Source organism: Oncorhynchus kisutch, unplaced genomic scaffold (assembly GCF_002021735.2).
Source record: "Oncorhynchus kisutch isolate 150728-3 unplaced genomic scaffold, Okis_V2 scaffold3465, whole genome shotgun sequence".
Taxonomy (NCBI): domain Eukaryota; kingdom Metazoa; phylum Chordata; class Actinopteri; order Salmoniformes; family Salmonidae; genus Oncorhynchus; species Oncorhynchus kisutch.
Genome location: NW_022265410.1, coordinates 384962 through 404979, shown reverse-complemented (window position 1 = coordinate 404979; position 20018 = coordinate 384962). Strand labels below are relative to the sequence as shown.

The 20018-nt window shown below is 45.0% G+C and overlaps 1 protein-coding gene across 1 annotated transcript in view; it reads left to right on the top strand.

Annotated features, from left to right (window-relative positions):
• Positions 1–15683, top strand: part of LOC109878004 (MAGUK p55 subfamily member 6) — a 36853-nt gene extending 21170 nt beyond the window's left edge. The window contains exons 7-13 of the mRNA XM_031820523.1: positions 3938–4069; positions 7778–7874; positions 8329–8403; positions 10227–10388; positions 11014–11216; positions 11934–12062; positions 12469–15683. Coding sequence (XP_031676383.1) covers positions 3938–4069; positions 7778–7874; positions 8329–8403; positions 10227–10388; positions 11014–11216; positions 11934–12062; positions 12469–12645 — 975 coding nt within the window. The 3' untranslated portion in view covers positions 12646–15683. The remainder of the gene's footprint in view (positions 1–3937; positions 4070–7777; positions 7875–8328; positions 8404–10226; positions 10389–11013; positions 11217–11933; positions 12063–12468) is intronic.
• Positions 15684–20018: the final 4335 nt, after the last annotated feature.

The window sequence follows — 20018 nt, the reverse complement described above, 5'->3', positions numbered from 1 at the left end:
ATTAGGAGGAGGGCTGGTTCCCCACTAGGTCAGAGGGGCTGTAATAATGATACTGTTAGATATTAGGAGGAGGGCTGGTTCCCCACTAGGTCAGAGGGGCTGTAATAATGATACTGTTAGATATTAGGAGGAGGGCTGGTTCCCCACTAGGTCAGAGGGGCTGTAATAATGATACTGTTAGATATTAGGAGGAGGGCTGGTTCCCCACTAGGTCAGAGAGGCTGTAATAATGATACTGTTAGATATTAGGAGGAGGGCTGGTTCCCCACTAGGTCAGAGGGGCTGTAATAATGATACTGTTAGATATTAGGAGGAGGGCTGGTTCCCCACTAGGTCAGAGGGGCTGTAATAATGATACTGTTAGATATTAGGAGGAGGGCTGGTTCCCCACTAGGTCAGGGAGGCTGTAATAATGATACTGTTAGATATTAGGAGGAGGGCTGGTTCCCCACTAGGTCAGAGGGGCTGTAATAATGATACTGTTAGATATTAGGAGGAGGGCTGGTTCCCCACTAGGTCAGAGGGGCTGTAATAATGATACTGTTAGATATTAGGAGGAGGGCTGGTTCCCCACTAGGTCAGAGGGGCTGTAATAATGATACTGTTAGATATTAGGAGGAGGGCTGGTTCCCCACTAGGTCAGAGAGGCTGTAATAATGATACTGTTAGATATTAGGAGGAGGGGTGGTTCCCCACTAGGTCAGAGGGGCTGTAATAATGATACTGTTAGATATTAGGAGGAGGGCTGGTTCCCCACTAGGTCAGAGGGGCTGTAATAATGATACTGTTAGATATTAGGAGGAGGGCTGGTTCCCCACTAGGTCAGAGGGGCTGTAATAATGATACTGTTAGATATTAGGAGGAGGGCTGGTTCCCCACTAGGTCAGAGGGGCTGTAATAATGATACTGTTAGATATTAGGAGGAGGGCTGGTTCCCCACTAGGTCAGGGAGGCTGTAATAATGATACTGTTAGATATTAGGAGGAGGGCTGGTTCCCCACTAGGTCAGAGGGGCTGTAATAATGATACTGTTAGATATTAGGAGGAGGGCTGGTTCCCCACTAGGTCAGAGAGGCTGTAATAATGATACTGTTAGATATTAGGAGGAGGGCTGGTTCCCCACTAGGTCAGAGGGGCTGTAATAATGATACTGTTAGATATTAGGAGGAGGGCTGGTTCCCCACTAGGTCAGAGGGGCTGTAATAATGATACTGTTAGATATTAGGAGGAGGGCTGGTTCCCCACTAGGTCAGAGAGGCTGTAATAATGATACTGTTAGATATTAGGAGGAGGGCTGGTTCCCCACTAGGTCAGAGGGGCTGTAATAATGATACTGTTAGATATTAGGAGGAGGGCTGGTTCCCCACTAGGTCAGAGAGGCTGTAATAATGATACTGTTAGGGGCATGGTCCTTCTAATATCTATCTCCTATTGAGAACCTGTTTCTGCACCTGGGCTGTACAGGTCAGAGGAAGTGTGTACAGTACATACACTGCAGTTGTCTCTTGGTCCTATTGGATTTTTGCTTTTGCAGTGTAAATGATGGTTTTTGGGGGGATCTGTACTTTACTATTGATGTTTTTGACACTTCACTACATTCTTAAAGAAAATATGTACTTTTTACTCCAAACATTTCCCCTGACACCCAAAAAGTACTTGTTACATTTCAAATGCTTAGCAGGACAGGAAAAAGGTCAAATTCACACACTTCCCAACTGCCTCTGATCTGGCAGACTTGCTCATCACAAATGCTTCATTTGTAAAGGATGTCTGAGTGTTGGAGTGCCCCTGGCTAGCTGTAATAATGTCTGAGTGTTGGAGTGCCCCTGGCTAGCTGTAATAATGTCTGAGTGTTGGAGTGCCCCTGGCTAGCTGTAATAATGTCTGAGTGTTGGAGTGCCCCTGGCTAGCTGTAATAATGTCTGAGTGTTGGAGTGCCCCTGGCTAGCTGTAATAATGTCTGAGTGTTGGAGTGTGCCCCTGGCTAGCTGTAATAATGTCTGAGTGTTGGAGTGCCCCTGGCTAGCTGTAATAATGTCTGAGTGTTGGAGTGCCCCTGGCTAGCTGTAATAATGTCTGAGTGTTGGAGTGCCCCTGGCTAGCTGTAATAATGTCTGAGTGTTGGAGTGCCCCTGGCTAGCTGTAATAATGTCTGAGTGTTGGAGTGCCCCTGGCTAGCTGTAATAATGTCTGAGTGTTGGAGTGCCCCTGGCTAGCTGTAATAATGTCTGAGTGTTGGAGTGCCCCTGGCTAGCTGTAATAATGTCTGAGTGTTGGAGTGCCCCTGGCTAGCTGTAATAATGTCTGAGTGTTGGAGTGCCCCTGGCTAGCTGTAATAATGTCTGAGTGTTGGAGTGCCCCTGGCTAGCTGTAATAATGTCTGAGTGTTGGAGTGCCCCTGGCTAGCTGTAATAATGTCTGAGTGTTGGAGTGTGCCCCTGGCTAGCTGTAATAATGTCTGAGTGTTGGAGTGCCCCTGGCTAGCTGTAATAATGTCTGAGTGTTGGAGTGTGCCCCTGGCTAGCTGTAATAATGTCTGAGTGTTGGAGTGTGCCCCTGGCTAGCTGTAATAATGTCTGAGTGTTGGAGTGCCCCTGGCTAGCTGTAATAATGTCTGAGTGTTGGAGTGCCCCTGGCTAGCTGTAATAATGTCTGAGTGTTGGAGTGCCCCTGGCTAGCTGTACATTTACAGAACAAGAACATGGTGCTGTCTGCTTTTCTATAGTAAAAAATCATTTGAAATGATTTATACTTTTACATTTTGATACTTAAGTATATTTTAACAATTACATTTCATTTTGATGCATGTTTATAACCAAACACTTTGACTTTTACTCAAGTAGAATTTTACTGGGTGACTTTTACTTGAGTCATTTTCTATGAAGTTATCTTTGACTTTTTCCATCACTGTGTTTTTGTACCTGTCAGGGTGGTTGAGGGGGAGACGGGGTTGACCTGGTCCTAACCCAGAATGACAGGGCACGCAGCTGGAACTGTTACCCTGCCTGGGACACACTGGTCCTATTAATACACTTCATGGGATAACTGGGGCACTGAGGAGAGGGAGGGAGAGGAGGAAGAGAGGGAGGGAGGAAGAGCAAGGAGGAGGAGGGAGAGAGGCTTTCTTTCTCTTTCATACTATCTGGGGGATGAAGAGGAGTAAAGGAAAGGACAGCTGATCTGGGGCCTTATGTAGGACAGGGCTCTCCAACCCTGTTCCTGGAGAGATGCAGTCCTGTAGGGCAGGGCTCTCCAACCCTGTTCCTGGAGAGATGCAGTCCTGTAGGACAGGGCTCTCCAACCCTGGTCCTGGAGAGATGCAGTCCTGTAGGACAGGGCTCTCCAACCCTGGTCCTGGAGAGATGCGGTCCCGTAGGACAGGGCTCTGCAACCCTGTTCCTGGAGAGATGCGGCCCCGTAGGACAGGGCTCTCCAACCCTGTTCCTGGAGAGATACGGTCCCGTAGGGCAGGGCTCTCCAACCCCGTCCCTGGAGAGATACGGTCCCATAGGGCAGGGCTCTCCAACCCCGTTCCTGGAGAGATACGGTCCCGTAGGGCAGGGCTCTCCAACCCCGTTCCTGGAGAGATGCAGTCCTGTAGGACAGGGCTCTCCAACCCTGTTCCTGGAGAGATGCAGTCCTGTAGGACAGGGCTCTCCAACCCTGTTCCTGGAGAGATGCAGTCCTGTAGGACAGGGCTCTCCAACCCTGTTCCTGGAGAGATGCAGTCCTGTAGGACAGGGCTCTCCAACCCTGTTCCTGGAGAGATACGGTCCTGTAGATTGTTTGTTTCTCCCTGTAGATTCTCACAGTACAGACTGTAGAGCGTTGGGCTGTTGGTGATTTACAATCTGAAGATGTCGTTGTTAAACACCCCTCCTATTTCCTTTTTTCTACCTGAAGCTGTAACTATGGTAACACAGACCTTGTTTTCTAGGTGCATCTGAAACCCCACTTTAACTACAGCCCAGCCACAGACAACCTGATCCCCTGTAAGGAGGCTGGCCTGGCCTTCTCTAAAGGAGATGTTTTGCACATTGTCAACAGAGAGGACCCTAACTGGTGGCAGGTAGGTACTGCTGACCACAGAACAGCCCTTAGCTGTGTGTTATTCATCCGTAATCCACAGGTCCTCATGCCTTACTGCTCAACTATATGGCTCTGCTACTACTTTCAGAGGAACGTTCTCATAGACTCAGGGTTGAATGACTTTCCCACATCCACCCCTAGGCACTTGATCTGAAACAACTGGATGGAGAGATACAGTGTAAGCAATATGGTAGTAGGTCCGTGTTCCATCTTGCCTTCTTTTGATTCGCTAGGTGGAACTTTTAATTAGGGATGCACGATATATCGGAATCGGATGATATTAGCTAAAAAATGCCACCATCGGTATCGATGGTATCTAGTTTAGAGACCACTCAAAGGTGAAATCCATTAGTGGCAAGATAATGGAATTCATTGCCCTTGACAATCAACCATTCTCTGTCGTGGGTGATGTTGGCTTTCACCGACTGCTGGAGCACCGGTACACACTACCAAGTGTGCTGTTGTTCAGATGTTGCACAGTCATAGCTTCACCACATGCTATGGAACACCGTTTGGGTCTTTGCGTGTCAAATAAGATACATGTCAAATAACACTATTTGACAATAACACTATTTGATGTGTTAAATAAGCTTTTAATTTGCCATGTAAAATAACAGCGTTCTATTGGAGAATGTTGTGTGTTCTGAGTTTACAAGCCAAGCACCACCACTACTATCAGTAGCAATGTCAATGCTGCACAAGGTTCTGAGTTTACAAGCCAAGCACCACCACTACTATCAGTAGCACTGTCAAATCTGTACAGGGTTCTGAGTTTACAAGCCAAGCACCACCACTACTATCAGTAGCACTGTCAATGCTGCACAAGGTTCTGAGTTTACAAGCCAAGCACCACCACTACTATCAGTAGCACTGTCAATGCTGCACAAGGTTCTGAGTTTACAAGCCAAGCACCACCACTACTATCAGTAGCACTGTCAAAGCTGTACAAGGTTCTGAGTTTACAAGCCAAGCACCACCACTACTATCAGTAGCACTGTCAAATCTGTACAATGTTCTGAGTTTACAAGCCAAACACCACCACTACTATCAGTAGCACTGTCAAATCTGTACAAGGTTCTGAGTTTACAAGCCAAGCACCACCACTACTATCAGTAGCACTGTCAAATCTGTACAGGGTTCTGAGTTTACAAGCCAAGCACCACCACTACTATCAGTAGCACTGTCAAAGCTGTACAAGGATCTGAGTTTACAAGCCAAGCACCACCACTACTACTATCAGTAGCACTGTCAAATCTGTACAAGAAGTCTGCAAACACCGGCCACGAACGATGTGTTTACAATACCACGTTGGTAATAAAGCATCATTTGTTCGACCCCAACTTCTGGGGCAGCTAGCTTTAGCTTGGTACCAAGCTAGCACCAATACAACCAGCCTGAAAACAATGACCAGTAGAACCTGCCGTCATTTTCACTATTCTTAGCAATGTTTGAGCAATCCTTGTGATTAAGTATTAGCTAGGTGGTCTCTTGTTGTTCCCCTATTGAAATTGAACTTCAGTTCATGAACATAAATAGCTAGCCAGCTACTTAACCTTGTTTCCCATAGCTATATTATAAGCAGCCAGCTAGCTTCATCTGGCTAGTGAGTCTCAACGGGACCGGGTTATTTCTGGTGAAGCTAGCCGCAATAAGGATTAGGAACAATAGAGGAATTTGCGGTTTGCCTTCAAAATAAAAGTACCTATTTGAAAGTGATGCAGAAGGTTACAATTGGTGGAATCATGCCATATTTCGACTACGTAGATAATGTTAAACAAGATTGGAATGTGGAGCAATGAAATGGGGTATCAGTCTACTCTGTGACACCCACAGAACACAACTGAAGAGTTTATGCAAATATTAGCGTTGTAGCTCTTATCGCGGGACTGTGACTGTGTGAAATCACCTCCCCAGTCAGCCTATTGTGTGTGTTGACATTCATATTGCACTGTACAGTTTTACCTAAGGATTGAGGATCAATGAAATGGGGTATCAGTCTACTCAATACCCAATATATTTTTTCCCAATGTCCTCCTCAGTTATCAGACTCCAAAACATCCACACAGTATAGGTTGACAATAAATGTGGCTCAATTCACAGTTGTTTCAGAGTCCCGCAATGAGAGCTACAACGCTAATGTTCTCTGGGCGTCACTGGGTAGACTGATGCACCATGTCATTGATCCACAATCCATTGGTAAGGCTGTACAGTGAAATAAGTATGCCCACAATGCAATTCTAAAGTATTTTATTCATTTTTTATTTAACTAGGCAAGTCAGTTAAGAACAAATTCTTATTTTCAATGATGCCCTAGGAACAGTGGGTTAACTGCCTGTTCAGGAGCAGAACGACAGATTTGTACCTTGTCAGCTCAGGGATTCGAACTTGCAACCTTTCGGTTACTAGTCCAACGCTCTAACCACTAGGCTACCCTATTACATCCAGTGTAGTTTCAAAAGCTTTTGTCAAATTAACAAATTGTCTTTTGTTGATTTTATATAACATTCCAACCTCATTTAGCATGATCTATTAAACTGCCATAATTATACTATTTGTATTAATTTGCATCACTGTCAATGGCATACTTTTATTTTGAAGGCTAACCGCAAAGTCCACTATTTTGGCTAATCCTTATTGTGGCTAGCTTCACATAGATGGGTCCAACCACCATTAATCAAATAAGAACTGTCTTATAAATTAGGGTTATTTTAGATGATGACACCTAGCTATATAGTTAGCCAGGTAACTATAGCTACTGAAACAGATGTGTTTTTGGGGAAGAACATCGTTTGCATCTATGAGCTAGCTAGCAACTTTACCAGCATCATAGCATACGTATCGATGGATCGTTGTGACATTTAAAATACGAGTGATTAGTGTAATTGGTGTAACTACGTTTAAAAAAAATGAACGAGATCGATTATTATGTGACATGCAGTCATATCCTGATTGGTCAACAAGCTTATATGACACGTCAAATAGTTTTTATTTGACGTGTAACTTTTTTTGACACGCAAAGACCCAAACCGCGTTCCATAGAAATCCTGGTTGAGAATGAAACTTAACAGCACAGCAAGTAAGTGAAATGAATGTTTTGATTATGTTTTACTGGTAATGGGGACGTGTGTAAATGCCAACAAAATAACTTTTTGGTGTGTGCATAACCTTTTATTTAACTGGGCAAATCAGTTAAGAACAAATTCTTATTTACAATGACAGCCTACCCCCGGCCAAACCTGGACGACGCTGGGCCAATTGTGTGCCGCCCTATGGGACTCCCAATCACGGCTGGATGTGATACAGTCTGGATTCAAACCAGGGACTGTAGTGATGCCTCTTGCACTGAGATGCAGGGCCTTAGACCGCTGCATCCATATGTGTGTGTTAACTATTTAACTGTACTAGAACGTTTAAAAGGACAACAAAAAATCGGGGGGGGGGGGGTTCGGTATTGTTTTTTTTTGGCAAGGAAGATATCGGATATCGGCCAAGAATGTAATATCGGTGCGTCACTACATTTAATCATATTGCTTCCAGCTGTCCTAACCACCCGGCCCTGACCACCCTAATGGAATAGGGGCTAGGATTCCATTTCTGACTTTCATTTACAAAACAATAACTGATCCTTAAGATTAGAGCAAGAGAAACTGGAAGTAGCATGTCTCTGACCTCACATCCTGTCCCCCAGGCAGTCAACATTGTGGGAGGAGCCACAGGACTGATCCCCAGTCAGTTCTTAGAGGAGAAGAGGAAGGCCTTTGTGAGGAGAGAATGGAATGGATCAGGTACATTTCTGACTGTAAAGTGACATTGGGTGTTTTGAAAAGTGCTTAAAATGTAATTATTATTACGTAGTTAGACTTCTTTATACCCGCCTATATAAATCAGAATACTGCCTGGTTCAACTAAGGTGAAATGGAATTGTAACACACATCTTTATACTCAAAAAAGTAATGACATCTACCCCAAAATCATATCTTCTGCCCACCTGAAAAGTAGTGTACTATATACACACAGCCTAATATTCCCATGACAGTTTATTTCTCAAATTATCACATTAGGCAGCAAAGTATAGGCTGACTCTACACTCTAATAAATAACCTCTAATAAACTAATAAATACCCCCCCCCCCCCCCCCTCCTCTACTTGTGTCCACAACTCAGACGTACTTAGGAAATATGTTTACTCTGGTGCCATCTTGTGGTTCAGTGAACTTTTAATGTGTGTTGTTCCTCCCAGGTGTTCTCTGTGGGACACTAACAGGAAAGAAGAAGAAGAAGAAGAAGATGATGTACCTGATGTCCAAGAATGCAGGTGAGTTCAGCAGCCATTAGACCTCTCTGATCCAGCTATTAGACCTCTCTGATCCAGCCGTTAGACCTCTCTGATCCAGCCGTTAGACCTCTCTGATCCAGCCGTTAGACCTCTCTGATCCAGCCGTTAGACCTCTCTGATCCAGCCGTTAGACCTCTCTGATCCAGCCGTTAGACCTCTCTGATCCAGCCGTTAGACCTCTCTGATCCAGCCGTTAGACCTCTCTGATCCAGCCGTTAGACCTCTCTGATCCAGCCGTTAGACCTCTCTGATCCAGCCGTTAGACCTCTCTGATCCAGCCGTTAGACCTCTCTGATCCTGCCGTTAGACCTCTCTGATCCTGCCGTTAGACCTCTCTGATCCTGCCGTTAGACCTCTCTGATCCTGCCGTTAGACCTCTCTGATCCTGCCGTTAGACCTCTCTGATCCTGCCGTTAGACCTCTCTGATCCAGCCGTTAGACCTCTCTGATCCAGCCGTTAGACCTCTCTGATCCAGCCGTTAGACCTCTCTGATCCATGATAACAGTAGTGGGTGGTGTTATACTGAACAGTAGTAGGTGTTGTTATACTGATAACAGTAGTGGGGGTTGTTATACTGATAACAGTAGTGGGGGTTGCTATCAGTAACATGTTGTTGACCAGAGCCATCTCCTAATGCATATCGAAGCAAAGAGCAGCTGGATAATACCTCTTATCTCTCATTATTGGCAGACATTCATTTAATATTTCAGTGATATAAAAGTGTACTACAGTAGAGCCTAACTAATACGTGTGTGTGGAGTAGGTTCATTTTTACCATCTATTGTGGGCTCTACACCGAGTGTTCAAAACATTAGGAACACCTGCTCTTTCCATGACATGTACTGACCGGGTGTCACTTGTTAAATCCACTTTAATCAGTGTAGCTGAAGGGGAAGCAACTCAATAGTAGGAAGGTGTTCTTTAATGTTTTGAACACTGTATATAACTGTAGTAGAGATGACTGTATATAATACTGAACACAAATATAAACTCAACGTGTAATGTGTTGGTTTCATGTTTCATGAGCGGAAAGAAAAGATCTCAGAAATGTTCCATACACACAAAAAGCTTATTTTTCTCATGTTTTTCACCAATTTATTTACATCCCCGTTAGTGAGCATTTCTCCTTTGCCAAGATAATCCATCCACTTGACAGTTGTGGCATATCAAGAAGCTGATTAAATAGCATGATCAGTACACAGGTGCACCTTGTGCTGGGGGCAAAAGACCACTCTAAAATGTGCAGTTTTGTCACACAACACAATGTCACAGATGTCTCCAGTTTTGAGGGAGTGTGCATTTTGCATTCTAACTGCAGGACTGTCCACCAGAGAATTGAATGTACATGTTTCTACCATAAGCCACCTTCAACGTCATTTTAGAGAATTTGTCAGTACGTTGAACCGGCCTCACAAACGCGGACCACGTCATCCTAGTACCTCCACATCCGGCTTCTTTACCTGCGGGATCGTCTGAGACCAGCCACCCAGACAGCTGATTGAACTGAGGATTATTTCTGTCTGTAATAAAGCCCTTTTTGTGGGGGGAAAACTCATTCTGATTGGCTGGGCCTGGCTCCCCAGTGGGTGATTCTATGCCGAACCATGGCTGTGCCCCTGCCCATTCATGTGAAATCCATAAATTATGGTCTAATGAATTTATTTAAATTGACAGTTGTTAACTAACTCAGTAAAATCGTTGAAATTGCATTTTTATATTTTTGTTCAGTAGTTATGTGTTAGTTTTATTACTGAGCAAACTAAGCTGATGGTGGTAGTGTGTCTGTTGTCGTGACGACCAGAGTTTGACCGCCACGAGCTGCAGATCTACGAAGAGGTGGCCAAGATGCCTCCATTCCAGAGGAAGACCCTGGTTCTGATTGGTGCTCAGGGAGTGGGCCGGCGCAGCCTGAAGAACAGACTGATCATCATCAACCCCCTAATCTATGGAACCACCGTCCCCTGTGAGTCCCAGTCCCCCCTGTGTGTGTGTGTGTGTGTGTGTGTGCGTATATCAACCGCCTGCTCTATGGAACCACCGTCCCCTGTGAGTCCCAGTCCCCCCTGTGTGTGTGTGTGTATATCAACCCCCTGCTCTATGGAACCACTGTCCCCTGTGAGTCCCAGTCCCCCCTGTGTGTGTGTGTATCAGGGGTACAGCAGAAGACAAACTTCAGTCTCCTATGGATGAATGAGATTTTTCCTCACCCCTCTTTCTCTCCTCACCCCTCTTTCTCTCCTCACCCCTCTTTCTCTCCTCACACCCCTCTTTCTCTCCTCACACCCCTCTTTCTCTCCTCACACCCCTCTTTCTCTCCTCACACCCCTCTTTCTCTCCTCACACCCCTCTTTCTCTCCTCACACCCCTCTTTCTCTCCCCTCACCCCTCTTTCTCTCCTCACACCCTCTTTCTCTCCTCACACCCCTCTTTCTCTCCTCACACCCCTCTTTCTCTCCTCACACCCCTCTTTCTCTCCTCACACCCCTCTTTCTCTCCTCACACCCCTCTTTCTCTCCTCACACCCCTCTTTCTCTCCTCACACCCCTCTTTCTCTCCTTACCTCCCACCATTTCCTCACCTCCCTCCAGTCACGTCTCGGCCTGCTCGGGAGGAGGAGAGAGACGGCCAGTCGTACTGCTTTGTGTCTCGGTCCCAGATGGAGACAGACATTAAGGCCCGTCGCTACCTGGAGCATGGAGAGTACGATGGAAACCTCTACGGAACCAAGATGAACTCCATCCACGAGGTGGTGGACGCAGGACGTACCTGCATACTGGACGTTAACCCACAGGTAGGTCTGACACACACACATTTCACACAGTCAGGATCTATTCATTTTAAAGGTACAGTTCCGTCAAAAATGTGATTTTCCTGTGTCCTTATATTTCCGCACTTAGGTTGGAATAATACTGTAATGTGAACATTATGATCATGCCTTTTAGTGTAAGAGCTGATTGAAAAGACCGCCTGAAATTTCAGCTTGTTTTTGTGGGATCGAGTTTTGATCTGCCTAGTGACATCACCATGTGGAAAATGAGTTAATAGACCAATAAGAAAGAGAGTTCCAAACCTCTGCCAATAACAGCTAGTTCTCAGTTTTCCCCTCCCATTCAGAACACTCCCAGACAGTTCTTTGAGAAATTGCTTTTCCTAAGAAGCTGAGGAGTTTCTTTTTGGCTATTTTGATAGAAAATAATGACAGTAAAAGGGACCTAATTTGTTACCCAGAAATCATTTGATATTGAGATAAAGACAGCTGCATAGGTCTTAAGCAAAACCTGAATAAGTATGATGGGTTGTGTGTGTGTGTGTGTGTGTGTGTGTGTGTGTGTGTTGATGGGTCGTGTGTGTGTGTTGATGGGTCGTGTGTGTGTGTGTGTGTGTTGATGGGTCGTGCGTGTGTTGATGGGTCGTGCGTGTGTTGATGGGTCGTGCGTGTGTTGATGGGTCGTGCGTGTGTTGATGGGTCGTGCGTGTGTTGATGGGTCGTGTGTGTGTGTGTCGTCAGGCGCTGAAGCAGTTGAAGACAGCAGAGTTCATGCCGTTTGTGGTGTTTGTTGCTGCTCCACAACTGGACACACTAAGAGCTATGCACAAAGCCGTGGTGGACGCTGGACTCACCACCAAACTGCTCACGGTCAGTCTCTGGATGTTGGTGGATCTGTGCACAATTCTGAGTGTTGTAGTTATTCAGAAGATAATCACTGATGGAAACCTCTCTCACTCTCTCCCCCTCCTCCCTCGCTCTCTCCCTCCCCTCTCTCCCCATTCTCTTCTGCTCCCTCTCTCCCCCTCCACTCTCTCTCCCCCTCCACTCTCTCTCCCCTCCTCCACTCTCTCTCCCCATTCTCTTCTGCTCCCTCTCTCCCCCTCCTCTCTCTCTCCCCCTCCACTCTCTCCCCATTCTCTTCTGCTCCCTCTCTCCCCATTCTCTTCTGCTCCCTCTCTCTCCCTCCCCTCTCTCTCTCCCCCTCCACTCTCTCCCCATTCTCTTCCGCTCCCTCTCTCTCTCCCCCTCCACTTCTCCCTCTCCCCTCTCCCAGGAGACAGATCTGAAGAAGACGGTGGATGAGAGCGCCAGGATCCGCCGGGCCTACAGCCACTACTTTGACCTGACCATCGTTAACGACAACCTGGACAAGGCCTTTGAGCAGCTGCAGGCGGCCGTGGAGCAGCTGTGTTCTGAGCCCCAGTGGGTCCCTGTCAGCTGGGTGTACTGAGAGACACAGCCTGGTTAGGCTGCTCCCTACTGGGCTGGAGGACACGCTGCCCGCTGCTGGGCCCAGGGGCACATGGAGACTTGGAAGAGGTTGTCCCTAACCACCACGGTTGGGGTCAATTTTAATTCTGGAATTTCAGGAAGTAGATGAACTACAATTCTACATTTTTCCCATTGAGGAAAAGTGGAATGTCAGTGAACTTCCTAAATTGACCCCTACAGGGATGTGAGAGCTAAGGACCCATTGAGACTTATGTTTGTATGGGACTTTACCATGCAGCCCCAGTGGAGCCTAGCCTCACCCTGTCTAGCACCACCCCGCCTAGCCTTACCTAGCCTAGCCCCACCCCACCTAGCCTCACCTAGCCCCACCCTGCCTAGCCTCACCTAGCCCCACCCCGCCTAGCCCCTCCAGGCTCAGTCTGCTCTGCACCACAGGCCCCATCTGTACACTATGCAACTCTCTGGATATGTCCAAAATAGCACCCTATTCCCTATGTAGTACACTACTTCTGACCAGCACTACATAGGGAGTAGGGAGCCATTCGGAATAGAACCAATGTTCACAATACACAAGAATAACTTTATTTATTGAACATAGTTTTCTAACTTTAACTTGACTACCTTTCTGTTCATATGGATATGGAACGAGAAACAAAATCATGGATTTGAGGATATTTAAAAAATATTTAATGTTTTATTTTATCACTGTTGGTTGCTCACAACTACTACAATATTTCTCATAACGTTTAGAACAATAATACAAGTGTATTTATTCTGAAAGGAGATGTGAAGAGGGCTTGTTTTGTGACGATACCTCAGTGTGTTAAAACTCTTCTCAGTTTACATTGCATACAATCCTTCATCTCCTGGCGTCGTGTCCCAAATGGCACCCTATTCCTTATATAGTGCACTACTTTCACCGGAGCCTTATCAGCCCTGGTCAAAAGTAGTGCACAACATAGAGAATAGGGTGCCATTTGGGACGCACAACCGGTCTCACATCATCTCTGAACCCTCCATGTAGAATAACAGCCATGTTCTCTCTTTAAGGCAGACTAAGGGCTGAGAGAGAGGTGGTAATATCACACCACATCTGTGATATAAAGGTCTTTGTTGCTGTTTCTTGGATGAGACCATAATGTAGGCTATACAATCCCCCCCCCCCCCCTCCCCTCCTTGTTACGCCGCTTTCTGTGTTACGAGATTGTGAATGGTTTCATTAAAGGCTGACTCAGCGAGATGTCGTTGCACAAAGTTAACACCACCCTGCCTAGCCTCACCTAGCCCCACCCTGCCTAGCCCCGCCTAGTTAACACTTAGTGGATCAATTTCCTCCACAACTAGGGAGCATGGACCACGAGGTTAAACTACTCCGCTGTTTTGGTCCTGTAGCTACCACGTTGTAGCAGCGTGAAGCGCGAGGTTAAACTACTACGCTGTTTTGGTCCAGTAGCTACCACGTTGTAGCAGCGTGAAGCGCGAGGTTAAACTACTACGCTGTTTTGGTCCTGTAGCTACCACGTTGTAGCAGCGTGAAGCGCGAGGTTAAACTACTACGCTGTTTTGGTCCAGTAGCTACCACGTTGTAGCAGCGTGAAGCGCGAGGTTAAACTACTCCGCTGTTTTGGTCCAGTAGCTACCACGTTGTAGCAGCGTGAAGCGCGAGGTTAAACTACTCCGCTGTTTTGGTCCAGTAGCTACCACGTTGTAGCAGCGTGAAGCGCGAGGTTAAACTACTACGCTGTTTTGGTCCTGTAGCTACCACGTTGTAGCAGCGTGAAGCGCGAGGTTAAGCTACTCCGCTGTTTTGGTCCCGTAGCTACCACGTTGTTACAGTATGAAGTGTACATGCTTTGTGTGACTGTATCTCACTTCATCTCTATCTTCGTTGCAACGTCATCTCGAGGAGTCTACTTTTAATTCCATTGTATCGTCAGCGGACGGTCTCCCAGTTGGGTCAGTACTCTGTCAGTACATGTCTCTGTATGGTGCTGTGTTTAATGTTGGAATAATACTTCCAGGATACTGGACCTTGACAGCGTACTGCATCTGAGAACTATCCCTTTGTGATATTACTGAAACTTAACCAACTGCCATATCTACTTTAAAGTTATATATTTTACAATTTCAACAGAGCAAAACATTGTATTTTTCAGATGTGTCAAATAAATAGACTCTTTTTTTTTTTACAACTTGTACTTATCTCAGGTCATATCTATCATATCCAGAGTGTGTAAAAAAAATGTGCCTTAATTTATTTCACAGAAGGGTACATTTGTTTATTTAAACAAATCATATTTCAACGGTGTAATTGTCTCCCATATTAGTCAATAGAAACAACCATTTGGCTTAGTTCATTAAATGTCGGTAGTTACAGTGCCTTCAGGAAGCATTCACAACCCTCAACTTTTCACATGTAGTTGTTACAGCATGAATTGGTTGTTTATTTACATTCAGATTGCATCACTGGCCAGCACATAACACCCCATCATGTCAAAGTGGAATTGTTTATTTTTAGAAATTAACAAAAAATTAAAAGCTGAAATGTCTAGAGTCAATAAGAATTCAACCCCTTTATGGCAAGCCTACCAAGACAGTGGCCAAGTTACAATTTTAACTTAAATCTATGGCAATACCTGAAAACGGTCTAGCAATGATTAACAACCAATTTGACAGAGCTTGAAGAATTTAGAAAATAATGTGCAGATGTTGCACTATCCAGGTGTGGAAAGTGCTTAAGACTTACCCAGAAACACCTGTAATCACTGTCAAAGGTGCTTCTACAAAATAGTGACTCGGGTGTGAAAACTCATGTAAATTATATATTTCATTTAAGTAAATTTGAAACCATGTTTTCACTTTTATTATGGGGTATTTGTCTAGATGGGTGAGGGGGAAAACATCTATATAATCCAGGCTATAACAAAACGTGTAGAATAAGTCCATGGGGAGAAATACTTTCTGAAGACACTATAACAAACATGTAAAGTTTTGGTCCCAGGTTTCATGAGCTGAAATAAAAGATCCCAGACATGTTCCATGTGCAAAAAACATTTCTCAAATGATGTGCACATTAGTTAACATCCTTGTTAGTGAGCATTTCTCATTTTTGCCAATTTAATTCATCCATCTGATAGGTGTGGCATATCAAGAAGCTCATTAAACAGCATGATCATTACACAGGTGCACCTTGTGTTAAAGGTTTGAGGGAGAGTGCAATTGGTATGCTGACTGCAGGAATGTCCACCAGAGCTTTCAATGTTTATTTCTCTACCATAAGCTGCTTTCAACGTCGTTTTAGAGAATTTGTCAGTACGTTGAACCGGCCTCATAACCGCGGCCCACGTGTAACCACACCATCCCATGACCTCCACATCCGGCTTCTTCACCTGCGGGATCGTCTGAGACCAGCCACCCGAACGAACAGCAGGTTTGCACAACTGAATCATTTCTGCACAAACTGTCAGAAACCGTCTCGTGGAAGCTCATCTACGTGCTCGTCCTCAGTCAACCTCATTGCAGTTTGGTGTTGTGACTGACTTTAGTGGGCAAATGCTCACCTTCGATGGCCACTGACACGCTGGAGAAGTGTGCTCTTCAGGGATGAATCCCAGTTTCAACAGTACCGGGCAGATGGCAGGCAGCATGCATGGCTTTGTGTGGGCGAGCGGTTTGCTGATGTGAACAGAGTGCCCCATGGTGGCGGTGAGGTTATGGTATGGGCAGACATATGATACGGACAACTAACACAATTGCCTTTTATCGATGGCAATTTTGAATGCACAGAGATACAGTGATGAGATCCTGAGGCCCATTGTAGTCCCATTCATCTACCGCAATCACCTCGTTTCAGCATGATACTGCTCACTAACAAGGATCTGTACACAATTCCTGGAAGCTGAAAATGTCCCAGTTCTTCCATGGCCTGCATACTCACCAGACATGTCACCCATTGAGCACGTTTGGAATGCTCTGTATCAACGTGTAGGACGGTGTGTTCCAGTTCCCGCCAATATCCAGGAACGTCACACAGCCATTGAAGAGAAGTGGGACAACATTCCACAGGCTGTAATCAACAGCCTGATCAACTCTATTTTTAAAAGGTATCTGTGACCAACAGATTCATATCTGTATTCCCAGTCGTGAAATCTATAGATTAGGTCCTAATGAATTTATTTCAATTGAACGATTTCCTTATATGAACTCGGTAAAATCTTTGAAATTATTGTTTATATTTTTGTTCAGTGTAGCTTTGCTGGAGGCCATTTTCCCTGAAAAGCATAATTGATGTTTGGTCCATACAGTACCATGTTACCAGACCCCCTGTTTTCCTCCAAAACTACTCTATTTTTCTAAAGACAGTAGAGTCGACCAACTGTCCAATCATTGCCATTTTTACATTTAAATGTACTGTCATTTAGCCAACACTTATGTAGAGTGACCTGAATATATGGCGTGGTAAACACCAGTAAAACGGAAAGGAAAATCCTACCACTGCTGCTCAGGCTCCCAGGTGATTTATAACGTTGTGACCCTGGGAGCAGTGGTGAGCAGCGTTTTCCAGGAGTTTTTCCTACAACTCCAGGACCTGCGGAAAGCACCTAGATGTCCGTATGTGCTCCAGCTGTTGTAGATGGGAAACATCAGTATAATGGGGTGGCAGGGTAGCCTAGTGGTTAGAGAGTTGGACTAGTAACCGGAAGGTTGCAAGTTCAAACCCCCGAGCTGACAAGGTATAAATCTGTCATTCTGCCCCTGAACAAGGCAGTTAACCCACTGATTCATCCCTGAAGAGCACACTTCTCCAGCGTGTCAGTGGCCATCGAAGGTGAGCATTTGCCCACTAGGCAGTCATTGAAAATAAGAATTTGTTCTTAACTGACCTGCCTAGTTAAATAAGGTATACAAAAAAATACTGATCCTGTAAGGTCTTAATACTGATCCTGTAAGGTCTTAATACTGATCCTGTAAGGTCTTAATACTGATCCTGTAAGGTCTTAATACTGATCCTGTAAGGTCTTAATACTGATCCTGTAAGGTCTTAATACTGATCCTGTAAGGTCTTAATACTGATCCTGTAAGGTCTTAATACTGATCCTGTAAGGTTGGTCTTAATACTGATCCTGTAAGGTTGGTCTTAATACTGATCCTGTAAGGTTGGTCTTAATACTGATCCTGTAAGGTTGGTCTTAATACTGATCCTGTAAGGTTGGTCTTAATACTGATCCTGTAAGGTTGGTCTTAATACTGATCCTGTAAGGTTGGTCTTAATACTGATCCTGTAAGGTTGGTCTTAATACTGATCCTGTAAGGTTGGTCTTAATACTGATCCTGTAAGGTTAGTCTTAATACTGATCCTGTAAGGTTATAGTCTTGGCCATGACAACGTCATCCGGTAATAGTGCCTTCAGAAAGACTTCACACCCCTTGACTTTTTTTCACGTTGTTGTTACAACCTGATTACATTTTTATTTTATTTATTTATTTTACCTTTATTTAACCAGGTAGGCAAGTTGAGAACAAGTTCTCATTTACAATTGCGACCTGGCCAAGATAAAGCAAAGCAGTTCGACAGATAAAACGACACAGAGTTACACATGGAGTAAAAACAAACATACAGTCACTAATGCAGTATAAACAAGTCTATATACAATGTGAGGTGAGAAGGGAGGTAAAGGCAAAAAAGGCCATGATGGCAAAGTAAATACAATATAGCAAGTAAAATACTGGAATGGTAGTTTTGCAATGGAAGAATGTGCAAAGTAGAAATAAAAAATAATGGGGTGCAAAGGAGCAAAATAAATAAATAAATTAAAATTAAATACAGTTGGGAAAGAGGTAGTTGTTTGGGCTAAATTATAGGTGGGCTATGTACAGGTGCAGTAATCTGTGAGCTGCTCTGACAGTTGGTGCTTAAAGCTAGTGAGGGAGATAAGTGTTTCCAGTTTCAGAGATTTTTGTAGTTCGTTCCAGTCATTGGCAGCAGAGAACTGGAAGGAGAGGCGGCCAAAGAAAGAATTGGTTTTGGGGGTGACTAGAGAGATATACCTGCTGGAGCGTGTGCTACAGGTGGGAGATGCTATGGTGACCAGCGAGCTGAGATAAGGGGGGACTTTACCTAGCAGGGTCTTGTAGATGACATGGAGCCAGTGGGTTTGGCGACGAGTATGAAGCGAGGGCCAGCCAACGAGAGCGTACAGGTCGCAATGGTGGGTAGTATATGGGGCTTTGGTGATAAAACGGATTGCACTGTGATAGACTGCATCCAATTTGTTGAGTAGGGTATTGGAGGCTATTTTGTAAATGACATCGCCAAAGTCGAGGATTGGTAGGATGGTCAGTTTTACAAGGGTATGTTTGGCAGCATGAGTGAAGGATGCTTTGTTGCGAAATAGGAAGCCAATTCTAGATTTAACTTTGGATTGGAGATGTTTGATATGGGTCTGGAAGGAGAGTTTACAGTCTAACCAGACACCTAAGTATTTGTAGTTGTCCACGTATTCTAAGTCAGAGCCGTCCAGAGTAGTGATGTTGGACAGGCGGGTAGGTGCAGGTAGCGATCGGTTGAAGAGCATGCATTTAGTTTTACTTGTATTTAAGAGCAATTGGAGGCCACGGAAGGAGAGTTGTATGGCATTGAAGCTTGCCTGGAGGGTTGTTAACACAGTGTCCAAAGAAGGGCCGGAAGTATACAGAATGGTGTCGTCTGCGTAGAGGTGGATCAGGGACTCACCAGCAGCAAGAGCGACCTCATTGATGTATACAGAGAAGAGAGTCGGTCCAAGAATTGAACCCTGTGGCACCCCCATAGAGACTGCCAGAGGTCCGGACAGCAGACCCTCCGATTTGACACACTGAACTCTATCAGAGAAGTAGTTGGTGAACCAGGCGAGGCAATCATTTGAGAAACCAAGGCTGTCGAGTCTGCCGATGAGGATATGGTGATTGACAGAGTCGAAAGCCTTGGCCAGATCAATGAATACGGCTGCACAGTAATGTTTCTTATCGATGGCGGTTAAGATATCGTTTAAGACCTTGAGCGTGGCTGAGGTGCACCCATGACCAGCTCTGAAACCGGATTGCATAGCAGAGAAGGTATGGTGAGATTCGAAATGGTCGGTAATCTGTTTGTTGACTTGGCTTTCGAAGACCTTAGAAAGGCACGGTAGGATAGATATAGGTCTGTAGCAGTTTGGGTCAAGAGTGTCCCCCCCTTTGAAGAGGGGGATGACCGCAGGATGACATTGAGATGACATTGAGATTTTGTGTCACTGATCTACATACAATACCCCAATGTCACAGTGGAATTGTTTACAAAGGAATTAAAAATTAAAAACTGGTTATGGCAAGCCTAAATAATCACAAGTTCCA